This window comes from Corvus cornix, chromosome Z, assembly GCF_000738735.6.
Source record: "Corvus cornix cornix isolate S_Up_H32 chromosome Z, ASM73873v5, whole genome shotgun sequence".
NCBI lineage: Eukaryota > Metazoa > Chordata > Aves > Passeriformes > Corvidae > Corvus > Corvus cornix.
Window position 1 is genome coordinate 75,478,801 of NC_046357.1, and position 22,734 is coordinate 75,501,534.

General features: G+C 54.8%; 3 protein-coding genes and 1 long non-coding RNA gene across 6 annotated transcripts; 2 read left to right on the top strand and 2 right to left on the bottom strand.

Moving 5' to 3' along the window:
• Positions 1-168: 168 nt before the first annotated feature.
• On the bottom strand, positions 169-8,159 carry POLR1E (RNA polymerase I subunit E). Its single transcript, XM_039567381.1, is given in 13 exon segments — positions 169-518; positions 1,263-1,394; positions 1,521-1,602; positions 2,323-2,456; positions 2,658-2,754; positions 3,153-3,260; positions 4,177-4,321; positions 4,683-4,738; positions 5,339-5,424; positions 6,434-6,510; positions 7,809-7,912; positions 8,007-8,039; positions 8,042-8,159. Coding segments are annotated over 13 exon segments (1,242 nt in total). The 5' UTR covers positions 8,070-8,159; the 3' UTR covers positions 169-358.
• LOC120411522 lies at positions 4,271-6,165 on the top strand. Of its 2 annotated transcripts, none has more exons than XR_005603877.1 (3): positions 4,271-5,153; positions 5,690-5,809; positions 5,899-6,165. It is a non-coding gene; the product is annotated as an uncharacterized LOC120411522 (long non-coding RNA). The 2 variants fall into 2 exon arrangements; XR_005603878.1 differs by having other exon boundaries at positions 5,931-6,165.
• ZBTB5 (zinc finger and BTB domain containing 5) lies at positions 8,109-15,009 on the top strand. Its single transcript, XM_039567378.1, is given in 3 exon segments — positions 8,109-8,211; positions 10,128-10,364; positions 10,366-15,009. Coding segments are annotated over 2 exon segments (2,022 nt in total). The 5' UTR covers positions 8,109-8,211; positions 10,128-10,131; the 3' UTR covers positions 12,155-15,009.
• Positions 15,010-17,457: 2,448 nt separating this feature from the next.
• GRHPR (glyoxylate and hydroxypyruvate reductase) lies at positions 17,458-22,734 on the bottom strand. Of its 2 annotated transcripts, XM_039567388.1 has the most exons (9): positions 22,527-22,734; positions 21,658-21,788; positions 21,503-21,575; positions 20,952-21,068; positions 20,710-20,798; positions 19,952-20,056; positions 19,250-19,385; positions 18,768-18,898; positions 17,458-17,688 (listed from the first exon to the last, which is right to left on the bottom strand). In XM_039567388.1, exons 1-9 carry the CDS (start codon positions 22,589-22,591, stop codon positions 17,567-17,569), a joined length of 969 nt encoding a protein of 322 aa, XP_039423322.1. In that variant the 5' UTR covers positions 22,592-22,734; the 3' UTR covers positions 17,458-17,566. The 2 variants fall into 2 exon arrangements, with proteins under 2 accessions (XP_039423322.1, XP_039423321.1); XM_039567387.1 differs by lacking the exon at positions 18,768-18,898 and having other exon boundaries at positions 22,527-22,687.

A 22,734-nucleotide genomic window follows, 5' to 3' on the forward strand; every position in this document is an offset into this window, starting at 1 on the left:
GAATCACAAAACTCTCCCTCCCCAGGCAAGGAGCCAGGATAGGGAACCTGAGAGGGGCCATGAATCAGCATCCGCCACAAAGGTGTCCGGCCAGAACCTGCCAGTTCAAACAGGTCCCATTTGCTCCAGTACAACCTCCATTTCACCCCCTGCCCCAGACAAACTGGAAAAAAAGAAGAGGTTTTTTTATAGCTTTTTCTATATACATAGAAAAAAAGCAGCATTTTAATGAGGTGAAACCTTCAGCCCGGGTTTCAGGAGGGTCAGGGCTGATGCTGGACCCAAACCCAGCAGATGAAGGCATCCCCGTGACATTCTGAGGGAGGGGCTGCGTCTCCCCTCAGACCTCCTGGGCTTCTCAGTTCCTTTTCCTGCGCTTCCGCTGTCCCTCTGGTGCCTTCTGCATGGGCAAGGGCAGAGACAGAGTGCCCAGCTTGTGGTTCTGGTCACTCTCTAGCCCCGGCCCCCCCTTGGCCTTGGACACCCTCAGCCGCAGGGCCTTGGCGATGTCCAGTATCCTGGAAAACACGGGATTAATACCGTCAGTGGGGCTGTTGAGCCCCCGTGTCATGACCTTGCATGACCTGTCTGGGAGAGGCCCGGAGGTGTCTGCAGCACAGGGATGCCATGAGGCAGCAGCTGGGAGCAGCAGGGCTGAAAGGCAGAGCCCTCCTGGGGACAGAACACTACTGACTTTTCCAGCAGGTCCAAGCCTCCTCCACGCTTCTCCCCACAGCATCCTAGGCACCCTGTTCACAGCTGCAGGGCAGCACAAACTAAACCCAGGCATCAACTGCCAAAACCAACATGGATTCCTGAAAAGTTTAGTTCCAGAAAGAAAAACAAAAAGGAAAAATGGATGGAAACCAAGAGCAAACACTGCTCTTAAACCCACTAACCCCATTACTACTGATCAAAGAATAAAGAGCATAACTGTGGGGAAAATAAGTGACGGCATCAAAACCAATGAGGGAACTTGAAAACCAAGTTGTGACCAAGAGCTTTGGTAAGATCCAGTAATAACTGCAGTTCTGCCTGGAAGCCTGATCCAGTGAATGCTGTGGGGCCAAGGACAGGAGCCCAGCTGGAGCACAGGTGCAGCTGCCAGGTGGCTCCTGGGAAACGCAGGTCATGAACCCAGAAACTGCCCATCTTTCCCATGAAAGTTAAAGCCCTACCCAGGTCCAGAGATGCTTCAGAGCTCTTCTCAGGGTCTTTCTGTAGGAGGATCTGGGCAGGTGTGAACAAACAGGATGACTCACCTGCTCTCTGGGAGCTTCATGTCGTTCTGCAGGACGGTGAGGTCAGTCTGGAAGTTGTTGATGTGCAAAGCCAAGACAATGACATACGCGGTGAGTTTAGCCTTCATGGATGCAGAGATGAAATTCTGGATGCTGCGTGGCAAGAGGGAGAACTTGTGAGATGTGGAGTGTAGAGGGGTTCCTAATGGTGTGTCTGTGGCCCCTCAACCTGAGCTCTGCCATATCTGTGCCTCCAGAGCCTCACACAACATCCCTTACCTGCCATTGTTGTAGGTCAGCGAGGTGAAATTTTTCATGAGTTTCCTGCTGATGATGTGTGGGCATTCAGGACCCATTGGATCTAGGGCAGAAAGGGGCTTTGCAGTGGAGTGAGGAACACACACTCTGTCTTGCACTGCCCACCCAGCACAGCAGCACATAGATCATCCTGAAACCCATCATGGAATATTTTTCCATGTGGAAAAGGACCCACCAGGATTACTGAGTCCAACCCCAAGAATCCCACCATTTATTGCCTCTTCCCAGGAACACAAACCTGAAAGGAACCTTAGTGCTTGATTTCTAGGTCTCTCAACTTCTCAGCTCTGAGAGAATCCAAGCAGCTCTTATTTTCTTTTCAAAAAGCATCTCCCACTTCCATACTACACAATCTAAAACACACACACCCCTATGCATGTTTTTCTTCTACCACAAAATACTGTTAAAGCTGAGACCACACTAACAAGTCCCTACTATCACCAAGTCTAGACATTCCCACATCCTCCTTAGACAAGTCCTGTGGTGACTCCTGTGTCTCCAGCAACACAGGAGGATATTTAAAGCCAGGCTTGCCCCTTCCTCCTCCCTCAGCTCTGCCAAGGACTGACAAGGACACTCGGATATACAAGTTCTAAGGAAGATGGCAAGTCTGGAAAATCTCAACCAAAATGTTTTGTGTGGTGCTGTTTCAAAAGCAGGACCCTGAGTGTGGCTGAGATATGTTCCACACACTCAGCTGATGAGTAAAGGATGATGAAGACATTCCCAAAAGCATGTGTTTATGAGCTGAAAAGTCTCTTACGCTTCTTCTTGATCACTTTCAGGTGACTGAACCTGATGAGGGTGTCCAGGAACCAGAGGCATCGGGCTTTGTGGTCTCTACTCCTCTCATCGGTGGGCAGGAACTTCAGCTCCTCCAAAATGAAGGAGCAATGGCTGCAAGAAAGAGAGGGGGAGTTCAGCTCCCCAAAGGGCCCCTTGCTGTTGTGTACGCACCTGCCCCCACATTCCCCAAGGCAGGTGTTGCTCTGCCACCCCAGGACCGAATGTCCTCCCTCTGCCCCCGAGCCGGGGGACGGCAGCAGCAGCAGCTCCACTGCCCCTCGGCCAGGCCGCAGCCATGGGCAGCAGCGTTACCTCCTCTCTTCCGTCCTCTTGGCCATCTCCTCTGCGCTGGTGCTGGCGAGGGTGGCTGCTGGCACCCGCAGCGCCTCATACTCGGCAGGAGACAGGACTGGCAGGATGTTAAGGAACAGAACAAGCCTGCGCTCTCCCTTCCAGGTAGGGCAGTTCTGTCCACACTCACTTGAGGAGAAGCGGGCAGGGCAGGGGGATGGAACCTGGCCAGGAACTAAGGCCTCTAAGAGACTGTAGCACAGCCACAGCTCACTTCTGCAAGGCCGACCTCACCAATATTCCCTGTGGAATGCTGCTCACCGGGAGGCAGAGCATCCTGCTCTCCAAAGGAAAGAGGCAGGGTATGGGACTTGCAGGCCCCAAAACCTCAAGGCAGCATTACCTTGCTCCCAGCTCTTGCCTTGTGAGGGGAAAAGGCTCAACTTGCTCCCACATGCCAGATGGCTTCATCAAGACTTAAAGGCATGAGAAACCACTGTGACACAGAAAAGATACTGTCCTCAAACTTGTAAATGTGCTCCGGCCTGTCAGCATCCTCATGGCATGGTGGGAGGAAGGCAGAGATGTTCTGCACGTCGTCCTGGGCCATGTCCTGCATCAGAGCTTGGGAGGGAAGCAGGACAGGAGAGTATTTGGATCATGCAAACCAAAATGCAGAGAACAGGAACACAACCTAAACCCTTCCTTTAGATGCAAGTTTGATCAATGGGTAAACACCATTTTAGTCACAGCTGGAGTTTTAAACATTTACAACTTCTATCAAGAACCTTCTGGCCATAAAAATTTAGAAAGGCCAGTCCAGACTAGAGAAATATCTAGGAAAGAAGGGCACCAAGATGCCTCTGCTGCAGGTGGGCAGAGCACAGTTTTGGCACCTGAGCTCCAGTGGATACCGACTTGGCACAAAGCAGCTCTGAGAGCACAGTCAATATCCACCCTGGAACATAAGGGATGAAAGTTGGTGGGGTCTACAGTCAACAGACATCTCTTCTGTTCATGCCAATGACACTCTCAGGATACCAGAAGTGCTCTGGAGGGCTCTTGTCTGCCCTCCTGCTTGGATGTCCAGAGTCAGGGCAGCCCCAGCTCTCTCCTGCCACAGCTTGGAAACCCCCAGGGTTGGTGACACCACACTGTGCTGTGACCTGTCCCAAGGCTGCACCACTCTCTGAGGTAAGAAGGTGCCTTTTCCACAGCCATGCCACAGAGATCAGACCAGGTAAAGGCACTGCTTTTATCCCAGTGAAGTCATCTCCATGGACTACCCCGGGAGCTTCCAAAGCAGCCAGAATGGACACTGATGTCACCGGGACCTTCCCTTATTCAGGCAACTCCCACACCAAGCCCTGCAGGACCAGAAAGAAGCAGTTCCTCTACATCTACCCATCTCAGCTCTTAGACCAGCTGCCTCCCCATCACTTAAAGAAAACCCCTCTTGTTCCTGCCACACTTGGCAAGGACAGACAGAAAAAGGCACTTCAGGTTGTCTTGATTACACCCCAAGACAGAATCCTCTCACTTGTCACTCCCTTTGCATCGATAACATTTGCTGCTGCTTTTGTCACAGCTGTGCTCACGATGTCGCTGCCCACGGCATTCATGCGGCGAGAGCTCAGTGCTCGCTTCTGCTTGCTGGTTCCAAAGGCCTCAATGCACAAATCCATCTGCACAAGAGAGAAGCACACATTCAAACACCCTGTGCACCCAACAGAACACAAAACCCACTGCTCGTTCCACAGCCACAGCCTCTAAGAAACCTTTAGCTCTTCACGTGGCAAAACCCGCAGGTGCAGGATGTGCTGGTCTGCGAGGGGCAGGAGGTCACTGGGATGGTGATCCAGCCTAAAATAACCAGGAAAATACTCCCAAGCTAGGCAATAACTGTGCTGACTCCTGGACACAGTGAGAATCCTGGTCCTGCACAGGTTAACCCTCTAGGACACCAAACCTCCCAGCCTCAAGACAAGCATCTGCCCCTGTCAGCTGGATAATCACAGCAGAACATGACACGGCTTTCAACTTTACCTTCTCCCTGTAGGATTTGTTCTGGTAATCCCTTGTGTCGTCAGGTATCAAGTTATCTATAAAACAACAACAGTTAGTGTGCTTGGACAGAAGCAGCCAGGACAGGAATTCCTTTAGCTCTGTGACTAACAGACTTGGCACAGCACATCAGGATCCCCTCCACGTGACTTGGCTAATTAAAGGACACACCAAATATGGGAACCTACAAGAAAAAAGCTTTTGCTACAAAGCCTATGGGTGCAATACACGGACTATGGCCAAACCCAGGCCCTCCTGCACAGGGTAAAAATCAGCTACCAAAAGATGTGATCTTTTGGGTTCTTATCCAGGATTCAGTGACAAAAAACAGTCCAGCTGGATAAAACCTGGTTTTTTTTGTTTTTCAGGGATCTAGTTCCTTGACCTGATGAGTCTCAGGCCTCCCTCAGCAGAACACACCCGGACAACGATGCGCTTGTGCCGTGACTCTCTGTGAGTGACTCCCATCCTCCACAGTCCCTGCTTAACCTCCACCCCAGACTCACTGTGCTTCCCTCTCCCGCTGTCCCTCTCAGCATGCAGGAGTGAAGGAATCGTTCTTACTCCATGCCAGGGGAACAAGGCAGGAATGAGAAGCACAAAGCAACTGAGCAGCTCTGACCCCCAGCACCTCCCACCTGAGAGCAGGGGCTGCATGTTGAATATTTCGGCATCGTAGACCTCCATCTGCCCAGAGTTCTTGTCTAACACACCAACAAAGTACCTGGGGAGAACAGGGGCAGTTGATTAGTCAGAGGCAGAGCAGTGGAAATGATTTAAATTATGTGGTCTTCTCACATCCTGGCAGCTCTCCTGCTTTGCACATACAGTGCTATGATAAACCAAGTTACCTCCAAGGCATGTGTACGAATAAAAACAGAAAGACTTGCTGCTCTACGTAAATGCAGAAGTCTTAAAACAACAGAATTAGGTGAAGTGTAGGTGCCAGAGTTCTGCTATTGTCCTTTGCCTTTTTTTTGCTGTGCCAGGACTTGATGGCCATAGCTTGAACAAGAGCCAAATCTCCTTGTGGCTCCCACAGCTCAGGACCTCCAGAGTGGCAAGCACCACTTTAGCCCCTGGAACCACCTCTCCACCAGTGTTCAGAGGTGAGCACTTAAATCTGCCCACAAACAATACTGAATTAACAGCTATACCATACACGTTTGTTAAACTGCATTTATTTCTCCAAACTCAGGAACAAACAACCCCTTGGCGCTCTTTTTTCAGCTGCAGCATCTCAAACTGGACACCGCTCTGTCTGAGGATCCAGCCCTCCCAGTTTCACTGCTCAGACAGAACGGAGGTTGGTATTGGCATGTTTGGACAGACTCTGCAGAAGTGAAGCCAGTTCCTTGTACAGAATTAGAGAGCATCTCAGCTGGAAGGGCCTCACAGCGATCACCCGGACCAGCTGCCCAACCCCTTCAGCGCTGACCAACTGCTGATAAAGGCAATTTCTTCATCCTGATTTCTTAGTAACAAAGCTGTTACTCTGTCCTGCTGCTACACTAACCCATATCGTCCCCCCAGACCTCACAAGACATTTTCAAACTGCTCTGTGATTTACACGTCACAGCTTCCACAAGATGTGCACAAACAGCTGGAGCTTCCTGTCCAAATCCTCTGAGCCCCACCACGGGCCCCGTGGAAACCTCTAAGACAAGTCCATGGAAGGGACCAGGAGCTCTGTGTCTGACCAGCCCCTCTGCTCCTAGCTCCTTTTTCCATACCTGCACAGGGAGTTGCACTTCAAGACCTCGCTGCCAAAGTTGTGTCCCACGTAGCAGAGCCGCTCTGTCTCTGAGACCTGGGAAACCACAGAGAGTTACTGCAACAGAGGGCTGTGAGTGACCTGCATTGCCCCTGCTCTGCTTCTCCTGGTGCCACCAACTGCTGCATTCCCAGGCATTGTAATTTAAAGGCAGAGTGTATCACCAAAGCAAACTTGCACAACGCCTCACAGCGATCGCCCCTCAATACTTCAGTTAAAAATGTGGTTTCCAATGATTCATTTAAGCTCCAGTATTGTCCAGTGCCTCCAATTCACCAACTTTTCAGCTGGCCACAGCCAGCACCACCAGGAGTGTCTCAGCCACCCCAACATATTTTCAATGCATTATGAGGATGTGTTGGTTTTTCTGCTCTGCTGCAGAGAATTTCCTTCAAGAATTTGAGCTGAAAAGTCATTTATTCCTTGAGCGGAGCAGCTGTAAAGATTAATAACAGCAGCAGGAAGCACATTCTGATGGTACCCTCAGTTCCCTCTTCATTGAGGGAAGTTCATCTCCTTTGATGTAATTTAGCTGAACCATTCACCTTTGGTGAAGATTTCCCAGTGTGAACAGAACACAATGGATCTCATGATCAAATGCACCCGACTAGCTGGGAAGCAACTCCCTGATGGTTCAGCTTGTCCCTGTTCTGCCACCTCCACCCAGCAGGCTCCGTCAGCCACGTCAGTGCCAGAACCTCCTCTGAAACCCAGAGACATCCCGGCCCTTGGAACACATCTCTGTGGAACACACTGGGCTAAACTTTTGATTGTTTTTTTTAAAAATCTGCTACAAAGCTCAGCACAGATTTTCACAGAATCCCAGAGTGGTTTGGGTGATAGGAGACCTTAAATCCCATCCCATCCCATCCCACCCCCTGCCATGGGCAGGGACACCTCCCACTGTCCCAGGCTGCTCCCAGCCCCAGTGTCCAGCCTGGCCTTGGGCACTGCCAGGGATCCAGGGGCAGCCACAGCTGCTCCGGGCACCCTGTGCCAGGGCCTGCCCACCCTCACAGGGAAGAGTTTCCCACTCGAACCGGCGGGAGCTGCTGAGGCCACAGCCCAGAGGGCAACACAGGGTCAAACCCCTGCACAGCCCGCAGCAGGAATTGCTCGCGGTGGGAATTACACGTGGGAATTCCCTGGGCTGGGGCCCAGCTGCCGCTCCCGCCGTGGTCTCCATGGGGCCCCGCAGCCCGTGGGGTTAATTAACAACATCTGTGGCTTTTATCCGCCTGTTACCTCACTGTACATTATTATCATAATATCTTAATATTACTGCGACCTGACGATCCGCATCCGCCCCCGCCCGCCTCAGGGCGGGCCCTTACCAGGATCCTGCGGTGCCTTTTCCGGGGATGCGCCGTGTCCCGGTTCCGGTACACGGTGAAGCGCAGGGAGTCGGGGTGCCGCAGCTTCCCGTTCGCGAACCGCACTGCGGGAGAGGAAGCCCGTGAGATCCGACACCGGCCGCGATCCCTGAGGGGGAACCGTGACCCGCCCCGCGCCCCCGGCCCAGTCCCGCTCACCGAGCGCTGCCGGTTGCTCCGCCTCGGGGTCCCGCGGTAGCGCCAGGTGGCGGCGGCGGCCATGGCGAGGGGCTGTATGAGAGGGGTGGTTGAGGTTGGGGTTGCGGTTGGGATGCGCGTTCCAATGCGGATCCCGCTCCCGTTCCTCCGCCTCTTCCGCCACCGCCTCCGGTCGTGTCAATAAGCTCAGCCCCGATTGGGCGAGGTGAGACTCTGCCACCGCGTCTAACTAACGAGGGCGCCGATTGGCTGGTAGCCTGGCCCGCGCCTGCAGCGGCCGGAAGTGACGTATACGCGCAGCGCGGCGGGCGGGCGCGGCGGGGCCGGAGCGGCGGGAGCGGGGCCGGGGCTGATCCCAATCCCAATCCCAATCCCAGTCCCAGTCCCTGTCCCTGTCCCCGTCCCCATCCTGATCCTCGCACGGCCCTTCCCGCACGGACACCGCAGGTGAGCGGGGCGGGGGGGCGGCGGCCAGGCAGAGGCCAGTGACCCCAGCGTCGGGGCGGGACCAGGGCTCTCCGGACTCCCCTTTATGTCCCTTGTGTGGCACAAAACGGAGCCTCTGGGTGTGTCTTTACCGGTGCTGATGCAGCGCTGGGGTGCAGGTGCTTCTCTGGGAGGGGCACAAATCTTGGGTGTTCCAGCTGATGCGTAAAGGAAGAAAAAACAGGGGAAAAAAGGCACTGTCTTGAGAAGAGCACCTTCCAGCAGGAGACCCCTAGTTATCCAACAGTCGGTTAATGTGCTGGAGTTTTCAAAGGCTTTAAATTACTTAATTTTCTCCGTGCTGAGTATTTCAGGTGATAACCATTGAATGATCTCCCTGTCCTGACTCCGTCCAAGGACACACGGTGGTCTCTAACAGGATGTCTTGGGATATCCTGTGCAGGGTGACGAGCTTGCCAGCAAAGACAGTCATGATTAGGAAAGAAAAAGCAGCAAACACGTCCATGTTTGAGGAGGAACTTTCTGAGTCAGCAGACTTACATTTGATGCCTTCTCAAAAGTACAATTCTATCCATGTGACCTTTTATTTCAGCTGCTTTTTGGTCTTGTGTCCACTGATGCTGTCGTGCTGCTGTTGGAACATAAACGTGAGCACAGGAACTTATGTGTGTGTGTGCCTTGCACATGCAGCCTTTCCGCTCACCAAATCTTACACTCTGTTGTTTTTTTCATGAAGAACAGTCGAGATATCGCTGAAGGTCGCCTGTGTAGCCTTGAAATGAATCAACCAAGATATGAGTCATGCTCAGTTAATGAAAATTTAAGAGGAAACCACCACTGGCTCTTGTCTGCTTGTCTTGTTGAGCAGTGCATCGTTTTGTCAACAGCGCCGGTGTTTCTGTGGAAGGTTTCCCAGTTGTGTGAGCAGTGTATCAAAGGGGGCACCAGGCTATTACAATCAGATTTTTTCAGAAACCAGGACAAAATGTTTTACCAGCAGGTGTGAGTGATTTGCGTTATCCAGTTTCCAGCACAGCTGCCTGCGAGGTGGCTGGTGCGGAGGTCAGCTCTGTGACAGAACCTGGATTTTTACTCCTTTTCCTTGTCCTCCAGACTGTTGCCTTTGATCCTGTGCCCATGTGTTATTGTTTGTCTGTCTTTCAGCTGTCACCTTTCCTCTTCACAGCCAGCGTCACTGCAGCCCTACTAGGACTTCAGCCATAGAATCACACAGTGATTTGGGTCTGAAGGGCACCTTGTCTTCTTCCACTCCCTGCCATGGGCTGGGACACTTTCCACTATCCCAGGCTGCTCCAAGCCCTGTCCAGCCTGGCCTTGAATGCTTCCAGGGCATCCACAGCTTCTCTGAGCAACCTGTGCCAGGGCCTCACCACCCTCACAGGGAAGAATTTTTTCCTTGTATCCCATCTTCTGCTAGCCTCTTTCAATTTGAGCCCACTCTCCCTTCTCCTTCACTGCAGACTCTCAGAAATAGTCTTGCCCCACCTTTAGTGTAGACCCCTTCAGAGCTGGAAGGCCACAGTTAGGTCACCCTAAAGCTGCCTTTTCTCCAGGCTGAATAATCCCAGTTCACTCACCTCTTCCTCACAGCAGAGCTGCTCCATCCCTCTGATCAACTTGGTGGCCCATATCGTGGTTTCTTCTGTTTTGCAGGATCATGGATTTTCCAGGACACTTTGAACAAGTCTTCCAGCAGCTCAACTACCAGAGGCTCCATGGGCAGCTGTGCGACTGCGTCATCGTGGTGGGAAACAGGCACTTCAAAGCGCACCGCTCCGTGCTGGCCGCCTGCAGCACGCACTTCCGAGCGCTCTTCACCGTGGCCGAGGGGGACCAGACCATGAACATGATCCAGCTGGACAGCGAGGTGGTGACGGCGGAGGCCTTTGCCGCTCATAGACATGATGTACACATCCACGCTCATGCTGGGGGAGAGCAATGTGATGGACGTGCTGCTGGCCGCGTCCCACCTGCACCTCAACTCTGTGGTGAAGGCCTGCAAGCACTACCTGACAACCCGGACGCTGCCGCTGTCCCCGCCGAGCGAGCGCGCACAGGAGCAGAGCGCGCGCCTGCAGCGCTCCTTCATGCTGCAGCAGCTGGGGCTCAGCATCGTCAGCTCGGCGCTGGGCTCCTCGCAGGGCGCTGAAGAGCCGCCCGGCGCCATGGGCTCCTCCATGCGGAGCAGCCTGGAGCAGCGCGCCGCCTTCCCCATCCGCCGCCTCCACAAGCGGAAGCAGTCCTCCGAGGACCGTACCCGCCAGCGCATCCGGCCTGCCATGGACGAGCCCGTGTCGGACGTGGCCGCAGAGAGCGGGCAGCCCGTCGTCCACTCGCGTGAAGATTTCTTCTCTCCGGACTCGCTGAAGATTGTGGACAACTCCAAGGCTGACACGGTTGCTGATAACCAGGAGGACAACACGATCATGTTTGACCAGTCCTTTGGTGCTCAGGAGGATGCTCAAGTGCCCAGCCAGTCAGACAACGGCGGGGGAAACATTTCCCAGATGTCCATGGCGTCACAGACCACACAAGTGGAAACCAGCTTTGACCAGGAGGCTGCTGCTGAGAAGAGCAATTTCCCATGTGAAAATCCAGAGGTCAGCCTGAATGAGAAGGAGCACATGAGGGTGGTGGTGAAGTCTGAGCCCCTGAGCTCCCCAGAGCCTCAGGATGAGGTGAGCGATGTCACCTCCCAGGCGGAGGGCAGTGAGTCTGTGGAGGTGGAAGGAGGAGTGGTGAGCGCAGAGAAGATAGAGTTGAGTCCCGAGAGCAGCGACCGCAGCTTCTCTGACCCTCAGTCCAGTACCGACAGGGTGGGAGACATCCACATTATGGAGGTGTCCAACAACCTGGAACACAAGTCTTCTTTCAGCATTTCAAATTTTTTGAATAAAAGTAGAGGAGGTGGCTTTGGTGCCAGCCAAAACAACGATGACAACATTCCCAACACCACCAGCGACTGCAGGATGGACAGTGACGCCTCTTACCTGATGAGCCCGGAGTCGGGGCCCGCCGGTGGCCACTCATCTGCTGCCGTTTCCCACGTCGAGAACCCATTCAGTGAGCCCACGGACTCGCACTTCGTGAGGCCCATGCAGGATGTGATGGGTCTGCCGTGCGTGCAGACCTCCGGGTACCGAGCAGCGGAGCAGTTCGGCATGGATTTCCCACGCTCAGGCCTGGGCTTGCACTCGCTGTCTCGGGCCATGATGGGCTCAGTGAGAGGTGGAGCTGGTGGCTTTCCTGGCTACCGCCGCATTGCCCCCAAAATGCCCGTGGTGACCTCTGTGCGGGGCTCGCAGCTGCAGGAGAGCTCATCCGGGTCCCAGCTGATGATGAACGGGAGCACTTCCTTTGAGAGCGGGCACCTGTCGCAGCCTGGCCCGCCGCAGCTGACCAGGGCGTCTGCGGATGTCCTGTCCAAGTGCAAGAAGGCTCTGTCAGAGCACAACGTGCTGGTGGTGGAGGGTGCACGCAAGTACGCCTGCAAGATCTGCTGCAAGACCTTCCTGACGCTCACGGACTGCAAGAAGCACATCCGTGTGCACACGGGGGAGAAGCCCTACGCCTGCCTCAAGTGTGGCAAGCGCTTCAGCCAGTCCAGCCACCTCTACAAACACTCTAAGACCACCTGCCTTAGGTGGCAGAGCAGCAACCTGCCCAGCAGTTTGCTGTAACCTGCTGCCCCGGGCCTGGAGGAGCCTCGCTGCCGGCGGGCTGGCGGACATCGGCGTGCCACGGTGCCACACACAAAGTCTTGGCTCTGCCATTGGGGATATCCGGTACCTACCTCGCAGGGTGTCGCCGCCGGGAGCCGTGCGGCGGGGATGGGGATGTGACCCCCACAGCAAAGCAGCCCCTTTGCAGGGCAGAGGGGTGACAGCATGGGGGTCTCCTGAAATAGCACGTTTTGAGAACAAGAAACTGACGTGCAAATTTCTTTTTCTTTTTCTCTAAAGCATTTTGTAACAGTGAAAGCATTTAAATAATTACTGTAACATGAGTTGCTGCATTATGTTAGGACAGTAGTGCAGACCACTTACCTTTAAAAGAGAAAAAAACAGCTTTGGCTGCACCCGTCTGACATAATGCTTTAAAATACGCTACTTATAACAATAGTTCTAGGATTATGAATGTATGTTTGGCTGTTTTGTAGTAAAGGACACTGTGTAATCAAGGTGCTTAAATTAAATCCCAGACAAGTAACTTTTGGACTGCCAGGTGTACATATAACTTTAATACAGCAAGATCTGGATGTTTGGCTGGTTTTTTTTTTCTGTAGAAACAAGTATTAAGTGGTAAGTGAAGTACTGTCTCTTGTTTGTGCTATTCCTAGCAGTATTTTAACCAGTTTGTATCTCCTATGTTACAATTCTATATATGCAGAAGTTTGAACAGAGCTTGTCTTTGTTGTTTTGAAGGAGAGGTAATTTGTGATGGCTTTTTTTGCCATGTAAGACAGTATCTTGCTGTTCCCAGTTGCCCACAGTCCATCTGGTCCCTGTTACAGTGTGAGCACGATGTCTTTTATCTGCAGGCTTTACTTTCCTGCCCTGCGCACTTAGTGAATTCCCTTCGCAGCTGTGGATCTGTCCTGAGATCAAATTGCTCCTCAGTCAGGAGCAATCCTTGTTTGCCATATTTCACAGGATCAGAGTATGCTGAGTTGGAAAGGAGCCATGAGGATCATTGTGTCCAGCTCCTGGCCTTGCAGAGGATACCCCAACAATCCCATCCTGTGCCTGAGAGCGATGTGCAAACACTTCTTTACTTCAGGCAGGCTGGGGGTTGTGACCCCATCCCTCGGGAGCTTGTTCAGTGCCAGACCACCCTCTGGGTGAAAAACCTTTTCCTGATATCCAACCTAAACTTCCCCTGACTCAGCTCCAGCGGTTTTCTCAAGTTCTGTCACTGGTCATGAGAGTGAAGAGATGTGTAGCTGCCCTTCTGCTGCCCCTCAGGAGGATGTTGAAGGCCCCAGTGAGGTCTGACCTCAGTCTCCTCCAGGCTGAGCAAACCAAGTGCCCTCAGCTACTTCTTGTAAGACTTCCTCTCCAGACCCCTCACCATCCTCATGGCCTCCTTTGGACATTCTCTAACAGCTTAATGTCTTTGACATGATTGCTTCCAGCTCTTGAGGTGAGGCCGCCCCAGTGCAGAGCAGAGCGGGACAATCCCCTCCCTCACCTGGCTGGTGACGTGATGGGCCTTCCTGGCTGCCAGGTCACTGCTGGCTCATACTCTGTAAAATGTCGTTGTCAAATCCAGGCCTTCCACTTAAAGTAGTGTCATGAAAGTACTTTTCCCCATACATTTTAAAAAAAGGTAATGTAAATTTAATTTTAAAAAATGGCACTGTACACGCATAGCAGAAATCTGACGTTCTCCATGTGAGTCATGTAAATCTCATTTCCTCTTCTTTAATGCCACTCTAAGTTAACACTGCCTGCAGTCTCCTTTCTTCCTTGTCAGAGGTGCACATGACCTGGTGCTCAGCATTCTTAGGTTTTAAAGTAAAATTTCCCAGCACTTCTGCTGATGATAAATGCTGTTCAGCCAAGCAGGGGCTGGGTCAGGGCTGCAGAGTGTCCTGCTCAGGTGAGGCAGAGGATTCCTTGCACCTGCCCTGTCAACGTGTTGTTTGCACCTTGACCATCTGAGGAATGCAGAAACACAGGAGATGGTTGGATTAATTCCTTTAAAATGTTAATATTTTGTTATAGGGTTTACTTAGTGATCATATTTCTGGCTCTTTTTTTTTTAAGCATTAAAATAACATTTTTTTTTAAAGCAGTGCGATATGCTGTGTTGTGTTTGAAATAATTTCAGTATTGGGGACTAAAAGCATTGAGCTGCATAAACACTCTCCCAGACATCAATAAAATGCAGTATTTTGTACTTTAATATTTCCTTGTGTTGCTCTATTAGGTAACACTGTTTCATCTTCATTGCATTTATAGTGTTTTGCTTTTTAAAAACAAAGCTTGGTGTTTCATTTTCTGTTTCCTGTAGCATTCCTAAATCCAAATTTGTTGAATTGTTACAATGTTTGGGAATAAAGCATCTCTTTGAGCAAGGAGACTAATTAGCAACTAATATGAGCAGAAAACACTAAACTGGACTTTTCAACTGTTTTTATAAAAATTTTAATCTGGAATATCAGTGCAGGAGGACTTCTGTATTCTTTCAGTGAGAAAAAGTTTGTCTGGAGCGTTTTTGGAAGCAGCAGCTTTAAATTCCATTAGCAATTGATGTGCAGAGGGGCAGTTGCAGGCCCGGAGCCTGCAGCTGCCTCGCGGCTTTCCGAGTCTTCCTGAATGAAGCAATAAATTCCTGGGAATAGCCTAAATACATATCTGGGACCTGAGCTGCCCGCTCTGCATGAAGGGTGTCTCACCCCACAGCCTGGAGAGCTTATGCCACTGAATTCCGCTTAGAATTGAACTTTGCAGGTGGGATCTTGCATGGAGGTGTTGGGGTGTCTGTTCCAAAACACCTGGAAATAAACCCTACGTTTTTGTGTTGCTGTGTCTGCCTGGCTTCACTGTTTGGTGCTCTTCACACCAGCCTGTACAGAAATACTTGTGATTGCAAAAGTGATCGTAAAAACCTGACCTTGGTAATAATTATGTCCTTTGTTAGAACTTACTTTTGTTAATGAAATAATACCTACACAGCACCTGTAACATTCATGATCCATGGTCACTGCTGCTCTCTGAATTCCTTGTGGGAAGATGTCGCAGGTGCAGGAGGTGCTTGTCTTGAAGGAGTTCTGAGATGGACACCTGAGTCCAGTGCTCCAGTCCCTGCAGCAGCTGGTTCACCAGCTCATGTCTATTTCTTGATGTACCCAGGGAATCTGACACAGCTGCTCAGACACCGGGTCGTTCTCAGTCACTGTCACCATCAGGGATCACAGTAACCTCTTGGATGCTCAGTCAGCATCCCTCAGCATCACAGTAGCTTCACCAACAGCAGAATCTTCAGTGTCAACACTAAGAAGTCTTGGAGACTAGTGAGATCCCCCACTGGACTCATGCCCTGGGTGTTCATAGCAAAGTCAATCCTGATTTCCACTGGGTCGTTCAGAAACTCCCCAGCCAGTTGGGATGCCCAGAGCACACTCCCTTCCTCCCCACCACCACAGCCACAAGTCTTTCCTGCTCAGTCCAGATTACAAACCTCCAGAACTATTTCTGACAGGTCAGCACAAGGCAATCAACCGTGCTCCTGAATCAGAACTTACTGATAAATGCATCAGAATCCCACCCAGGTGTGATGCAGGGCAACGTCCAACAGCCATTGCTGCTATCAGAGAGTGCTTAATTTAGCATCCAAGAAATTCCAGCAGAGCCCAGCACAAGGGACACTTGCTGTGGGACAGGAAGAGGCACACAGAGTGTGCTGGGTGAACTGTAACTCCGGTCACAGGCTTTGTGCTGCGTTCTGGCTCCCTCCCCACACCGGGATTGTGCTGCCAGCTGCTCACTCTGGGACACTTCCCTCCTGCCCATTGCAACCTCCTTGCTCCTTCCCTTCTGCTGCTGTCCCCAAAAAGCACCGGTTCCCTGTCTGTCCCCTGCCAGGGTGAAGGCACTGGGGAGAAGGCACGAGTGGCTGTGAGGCAATGGGGCTTGTCCTGGGGTGAAAGGATGGGAAAACCTGTACAAACCCACCTCGGCGGGGTGGATCAGCCACTGGCATCACTGTTCAACCTGGACATGCCAAAGGGACTCCTGTGTGGGCCCAGACACCATGGAGCAGTGCGCTGGGACTGGGAGGAAGAGGAGGGAGGAGGAGGATAGCCGATAGAGAGCCACTGCTCAAAAGGAACCTGAGTCCAGGCATGCTCTTCAGCATGTTCCCTGGCGTGAGGCCTGGGAGCACTCGGAGCTGGAAGGAGGCTGGTTTAAGACTGGTGAGAGTGACCTCCACATCACACTGTGGGGACACCTGTGGGGTGGCTGGGGTGGGTGGCACTGCATGGCTGTGACCGGTCTGTGACAGGGCTGTCTGTCTGCCACACAGTCACAGATGGTGGGAGGGCACATGGGGAGGGGCCAGGCAAGGCCAGTGCGCACCGCTGGGGGCAGATCCACCCCCGTCCCGCAGGATGGGCCAGCTGGACCCCAGGCTCGTCAAAGCTGTGGCTGCCCAAGCCCTGGAAGTGCCCAAGGCCAGGCTGGATGGGACTTGGAGCAACCTGGGAGAATGGAAGGTGTCCCTGCCCCTGGCACGTGGGGTGGAATGAGATGATCCTTAAGGTGCCTTCCAACCCAACCCATTCCATGATTCTGTGATCAACGGCACAGAGAGATGGGCTCCAGGCTCCAGCCCCCATTTATGGAAGTGGAACAGTGGCTGCAGGATCCATAAGTCCCCAAAGCCCTTGAGATGTGCCCATCAGGCCTCTCCTGGCACCTGGAGGCTTGGGTCCCGCTCAGGGTCTCCTCTGCATCAACACAGCTCACTGCCATCTGAGAAAAACGAGGGCAGCTGCAGCCAGAACCTACGAAGGGGTAGCAGAACCTTCCAGTGAATTCCAGCTTGCCATCCACTTCGGAGCCATGCCTGGAATAGGTTATGGATACAAAAGGCAGAGGTGGAGGTTCCTGGGGAGCTGCACAAGCCTGTTTTGTGCTTTTCTTTAGACACCTCAAGCAGAGGATCATGCAGTGGCACTGATTCCATAGGACCATTTAATGTGTGGGCTGGCAGCAGCTCCTGTGGCAGCAGCAGCCTGCATGGACAAAGCTGTCACCTCTCCTCCCTTCCTGGCTACAAGCCCAGGTAAGGCACTCCTGGCCTCTCACTCTGCCCAGGAGCCAGGTTTTGAGGACAGATGCTGCTGCAGCAGCTCCTTTACAGTGGTTCCAGCATGGCAAGCATTCCCCAAACCAGGGCCAACCCCTCTCCCCGGCCTGCTGGCACCTGCAGTGTGCTCACCACATGCCCTGTTCTCAAATAACATGAGCAGACACATTCTCTGCTGCTCTTTAATGGCTCCTCCTCAGGCTGAGGGGAGGGGGCACAGGCTGGCCCTCGACACGGCATCTGTCCCACCGCGCTGCTGGAGCAGGGTCAGGCCATCACAGCTTCAGCTCATGGGGCATGGGCTCCCCTTGCAGCCCGGCCAGCAGGTTGTTGGCTGCCAGCACTGCCATGGTGCTCCTTGTGGCGTAGGTAGCGCTCCCGATGTGCGGCAGGATCACTGCAGGGGCAAGGGAGAGACACTGCTCACCTCTCGCACCCCCAGCAGCCTCTTCCAGGGCTGTCAGAGGTACAGGATCTGTGTAGATGTTATTTGTGTATCAATAAATATGTAATACGACTGTTAAAAGTAATGTATTCAATAAATACACGTGCATGAATTATGTCCTGCCAGGTCTTGTTTCAGAGCTCCCAAATCTCCAAGTCCTGCAAATATTTCCAGAAAGTCTCTACTTTTATCACTCCTCACACTGTCCACTTTGAGAGCCAATGCAAACCATTAAGAAGTGAGTTTTAGCAAAAAGATAAAAGAACAGCTACAGGTTTGCATTTCAGAAAGAGACACTCAGTCACGGGCAATTCCAAATTTTCATGGCTGTCCCTATGGTTTCTTTGTGGAACATACTTTTCCTGCTCTGGAAAACACCCACTCCCTGGAGGGAGCACATCCTGCGAGATACCAGCCAAGCAAACTCCTTCCTAGCCATCCTTCCTCACCTGCATCACCCTCCTCCAGAGAAGACAAGTCTCAATCCTGGATCTGCACCTCCCCACCTGCCCAATGTCCCACCTTCCCAAAGCCTGGAACTGTCCAGGTAACAGGCTGCCAGCCTAGCAGTGCTCTCAAGACCAAGACTCCTCCAGGCAAACTCAGCAGCCCACTTTTAGCCAGGGGGAAACTTTTCTAGCACAGTATGTGCCCAGAAGCCCACAGAATACCAGAGCTGGGCAGGGCCTGAGCTGGGAATTGGTTTCTCATTCATGCACCTGCTGATATCGGATCCTCCGTGAATTTCACATATCCAATGAAGAGCTATCACAAAGGTACTAAAACTGAGCTTATCTCAATGGCTTTCTGGAAAATTAAAACACTTGTTTGACATCATGTTGAGGAGTGTTTAGCCCACAGCAGCTCCCTGCATTGTAAAGTAGCCCACCTACACAAACCTGACCTGCCTGTCCTTCTGTGCACTGGCACCAGCGCACAAATGGGGACCAGAGGTCCCTGTCACACCTCTCACTGGGCCCCCAAGGCAGTACCTGCTGGGGGAGGGGTCTGACCACCCCCCGGACGCTTACCGCAGTTCTTGAGGGAGAGCAGGGGGTGGTCAGTAGGCAGCGGCTCTGGTGTCGTGACGTCCAGGCCAGCGGCTGCAATCTGGCCATTGGCCAACGCATCGTACAGGTCCTCCTGGTTCACCACAGCCCCCCTGGCAAACGTGACTGGTGTCACTGCTGGGGGTCCCGCAGTCTCCCAGGGGTACAGGGTCCCCAGGGCTGCCTAAGCAGAGGTCAGACCCTCTCTGGATGTGCCGGAACCTCCCAGCACAGTGAGCTGCTCCTGCTCCAGCTGCCCACGGTGGGGGGAAGAGCTGGGTGCTCCCTGAATATTTATCTTGCCTTTGGCTCAGTCCCAAGGGGCCTTGGACAAATGTTCCCTGCAGCTGCAGCCATGAAGGCTGTATGCGCTGTCTGGACTCACAGCCCAGCAGATCCCCCGACACTCACAGCCTTGAAGGGCGACAGCCGCTCTCCCAGGCACGGGACTGGGCTGCCAGTACCTGCTTGTGTTGATGAACACAGAAGTCTTCTTCATCCTGCTGAAGAAGTCCTTGTTGCACATCCCCTGGGTGGCTGGTGTCAGGGCACAAGTCACCACCACAAAGTCTGACTCCTCGGCCAGCCTGGTGAGCGGGACTGAGAGAAGAAACAGAAACATCCCACTGCAGCCAACACCTTCCCTCAGCAAAACTCCAGGGGCAGCTGCAGTCCTCCTGTCCTGCCAGCAGGACACCTTGGTACTCATCCCGTGGGGACAGTCCACAAGACCCTCCCCTCCTCCTAGGAGCAGCTGTTACATTTTGCCCTTGTTCACTTTCTTGTGGAAATGAAACTGACAGAAAATCACCAACGCGTGGACACAGGGAAGGGGAACCATGGCAGGATCAATTGCAGCCTACAGGTCTCACAGTGGTCTGATGAACCCCTGCATGTCCAGCCTTTGCTTGGCTCGGAGGAGGCAGGGTCCTCCCTGTCACCCCCCACTGCCTTGTGGGGCATGTCTGGGACACGGCATTTCCTCTCCTGCTGCCCCCTCACACTGGGTACGCCCAGGAGCCCCCCAGATCCCCCAGCTTGTGCTGTCCCTCCACTGGCCCACCCTGCAGGTGACAACCCTGAGAGCAACACGTCCCTGGAGCCGTCCCAGCCATGGTGTCCTGTGACTGACGACCGACACTGCCCCGCCCTGGTGCTGTCCTTACCGAACTCAGCCCCAAACTCCGCAGCACTCTCTGGTTTCGGGCCACTGCCAGTGTACAGAAACTTCCTGACCCCAAATGGCTTCAGGCGCCGGGCAACTGCCTGTCCTAGGAGTGAGGGAGAAGGGTGTTGGGCTGCTGTGACTCCACGACATGTCGGAGGACCAGCACCCAAAGCCACTGAAGGGCTGCTGCAGTGGGATCATTCCTTCCTGGCTGCTCCCAGCCCAGACTGGGGGGGGGGGGGGGGGGGGCGGAGATGTTGTGCTTTGGAAAGGGGCCCATGGACACTGAACCCTTGACTGCCCTTGGGAGCAAACTGGGGAGCAAGGACAGGAATGGCTGCCTGCTGGCAAAGTCCATAGCTGGATGGTGCTGAGTGTCGCGTGGACTTTGCCACTGCATTTGTTTAACTGCAGGCCTGCAGGAGGTACAGGTTGCTGCAGGGATTGGAGGTGGTGGAAGCACATAAGCACTTGAGGCTTTAAGGCTGAGGCACCAGTACAGCAGCTGGGAAAGGCTCTGCACAGCTCCCCTCGCTGTGCTCATGGAGTTTAACCAGGTGAGCACCAAGACACCACCTTGGCTGAGTCACGGAGTCCCAGAGCAGTCTGGGTTGGAAAAGACTGCAAACACCATCTCATTCCAACCCTCCCACCTCCAGCAGGAACACCTTCCAGTAGCCCTGGTTGAAGGTGAGGCTCCAAACCCATCCTGCCACTGCTGGAGACACAGAAACCTGCTCTCTGAACTGCACTTACCTATCCTGCCCAGCCCGATGATGCCCACTGTGCTGTCGGACAGGCCATATCCACACATCCATAGGGGCTTCCACGTTGTCCAGCCACCACTGGCAGAGAGAGTGGGACAGGAACAGGTGTCATGGAAAGCTGTTCAGAGCCCAGCCCAGGTGCTCGGTGTGAGCTGCATGAAGCCCTGGCCTCGGCCCCTTGTCACCAGCCCATGTGGCACAGCTCTGGGGCCACCCACAGTGGGCACTCACCTCTTCACCTGCTCTGCTGCCTCTGGCAGACGGCGGCACACGGACAGCAGCAAGGCCACAGACAGCTCTGCGGTGGCGTCGGTCAGCACGTCGGGGGTGTACCCCACGCGGATCCCCCTGCCAGGCCAGACGGGGCTCTGGGGCAGCCTCGGGGTGCTCCCCAGCATCTGCAGGCTGGCTGCCAGCACTATGCCTGTCCCAGGTATCCAGGGACATCCTTTCGGCTTTCAGCCCTCCTGCAACACCCTTTCCCCAGGTTGTCCTTGCCTCACCCCAGTACACAAATGCTCCTCCAGCCCTGGCAGGGTTGGGGTGACCCCAGCCATGATCCAGCCGTAGGGGGGTGCAGGTAGCTGACCCTGTCCAGCCCCACGCTCTGTGAAAGCCCACCTGCCAAAAGGGACTAGCGGGATGTGGGGTGTGTTGGGGAAGGGGTGCAGAAGTAGGGAGAGGGTATGAAATATGGGGGGGGTCAGAGCAGGCGGAAGGTTGGAGCAGGAGGTGTCAGAGGTGGCGGGGGACAGAGCAGGGGAGGAGAGGGGCAGCATTACCGCTTCTTGATCTCGTCCAGGGCAAGGTGGTCGAAGCCCACAGACAAAGTGCTGATGACCTTCAGGTCGGGCCCTGTAAGACACGATCGGCGCTGCCGTGCCTGTCCCGGGGGCCCAGGGGAGGGGGGTGGGGAAGAAGGGGGTCCCGCACGCACCGGCCGCGTCCAGCACCTCGCGGTCGATGCGGTCGGAGAGGAGGCAGAGCAGCCCGCGGGTCCCCGCCACGCCCGCCAGCAGCTCGGCCCGCGGCACCGGCTCCTCCGAGTCCCACTGCTGCACGCGGCACCTGCGGCGGCACCGCGCCGTCACCAGGACCGGCACCGGGACCGGGACCAGCACCGGCACCGGGACCGGCACAGGGACCCGCACCGGGACCGGCACCGGGACCCGCACCGGCACCGGCACCGGCACCGGGACCAGCACCGGAACCCGCACCGGCACCGGGACCCGCACCGGGACCGGCACCGGCACCGGCACCGGGACCGGCACAGGGACCCGCACCGGCACCGGGACCCGAACTGGCGCTGCTACCGAACGGCAGCGGGACCCGCACCGGGACCAGCACCGGCACCGGCACCGGCACCGGCACCAGCACCGGGACCCGCACCGGGACCCGCACCGGCACCGGGACCGGCACCGGGACCCGCACTGGTGCTGCTACCGAACGGCACAGGGACCCGCACCGGGACCGGCACCGGGACCCCCACCGGCACCGGGACCCCCACCGGGACCGGCACAGGGACCCGCACCGGCACCGGGACCCGCACCGGGACCAGCACCGGGACCGGCACCGGGACCGGCACCGGGACCCACACCGGGACCAGCACCGGGACCAGCACCGGGACCCGCACCGGGACCGGGACCCGAACTGGCGCTGCTACTAAACGGCAGCGGGACCCGCACCGGGGCCGGCACCGGAACCCGCACCGGGACCCGCACCACCACCGGCACCGGAACCCGAACCAGCACTGCTACCGACCGGCACCGGGACCCGCACCGGGACTTGCGGCGGCCCCGCGCTCACCCGCTCGCCTGCGTCAGCACCCGCAGCCCTTCGGCCGGGATCCGCCGCGTCACGAACACCGACATGGCCGCTCCGACCGCCGGGCCCCACCGCGCCCCCGCCACCGCCCGGGACAGCCGGGACAGACCGGGACAGCCGGGACAGAGCGGGACACCTGGGACAGACCGCGACAGACCAGCAGAGCCCGGAACAGCCCGGAGCAGTCCGC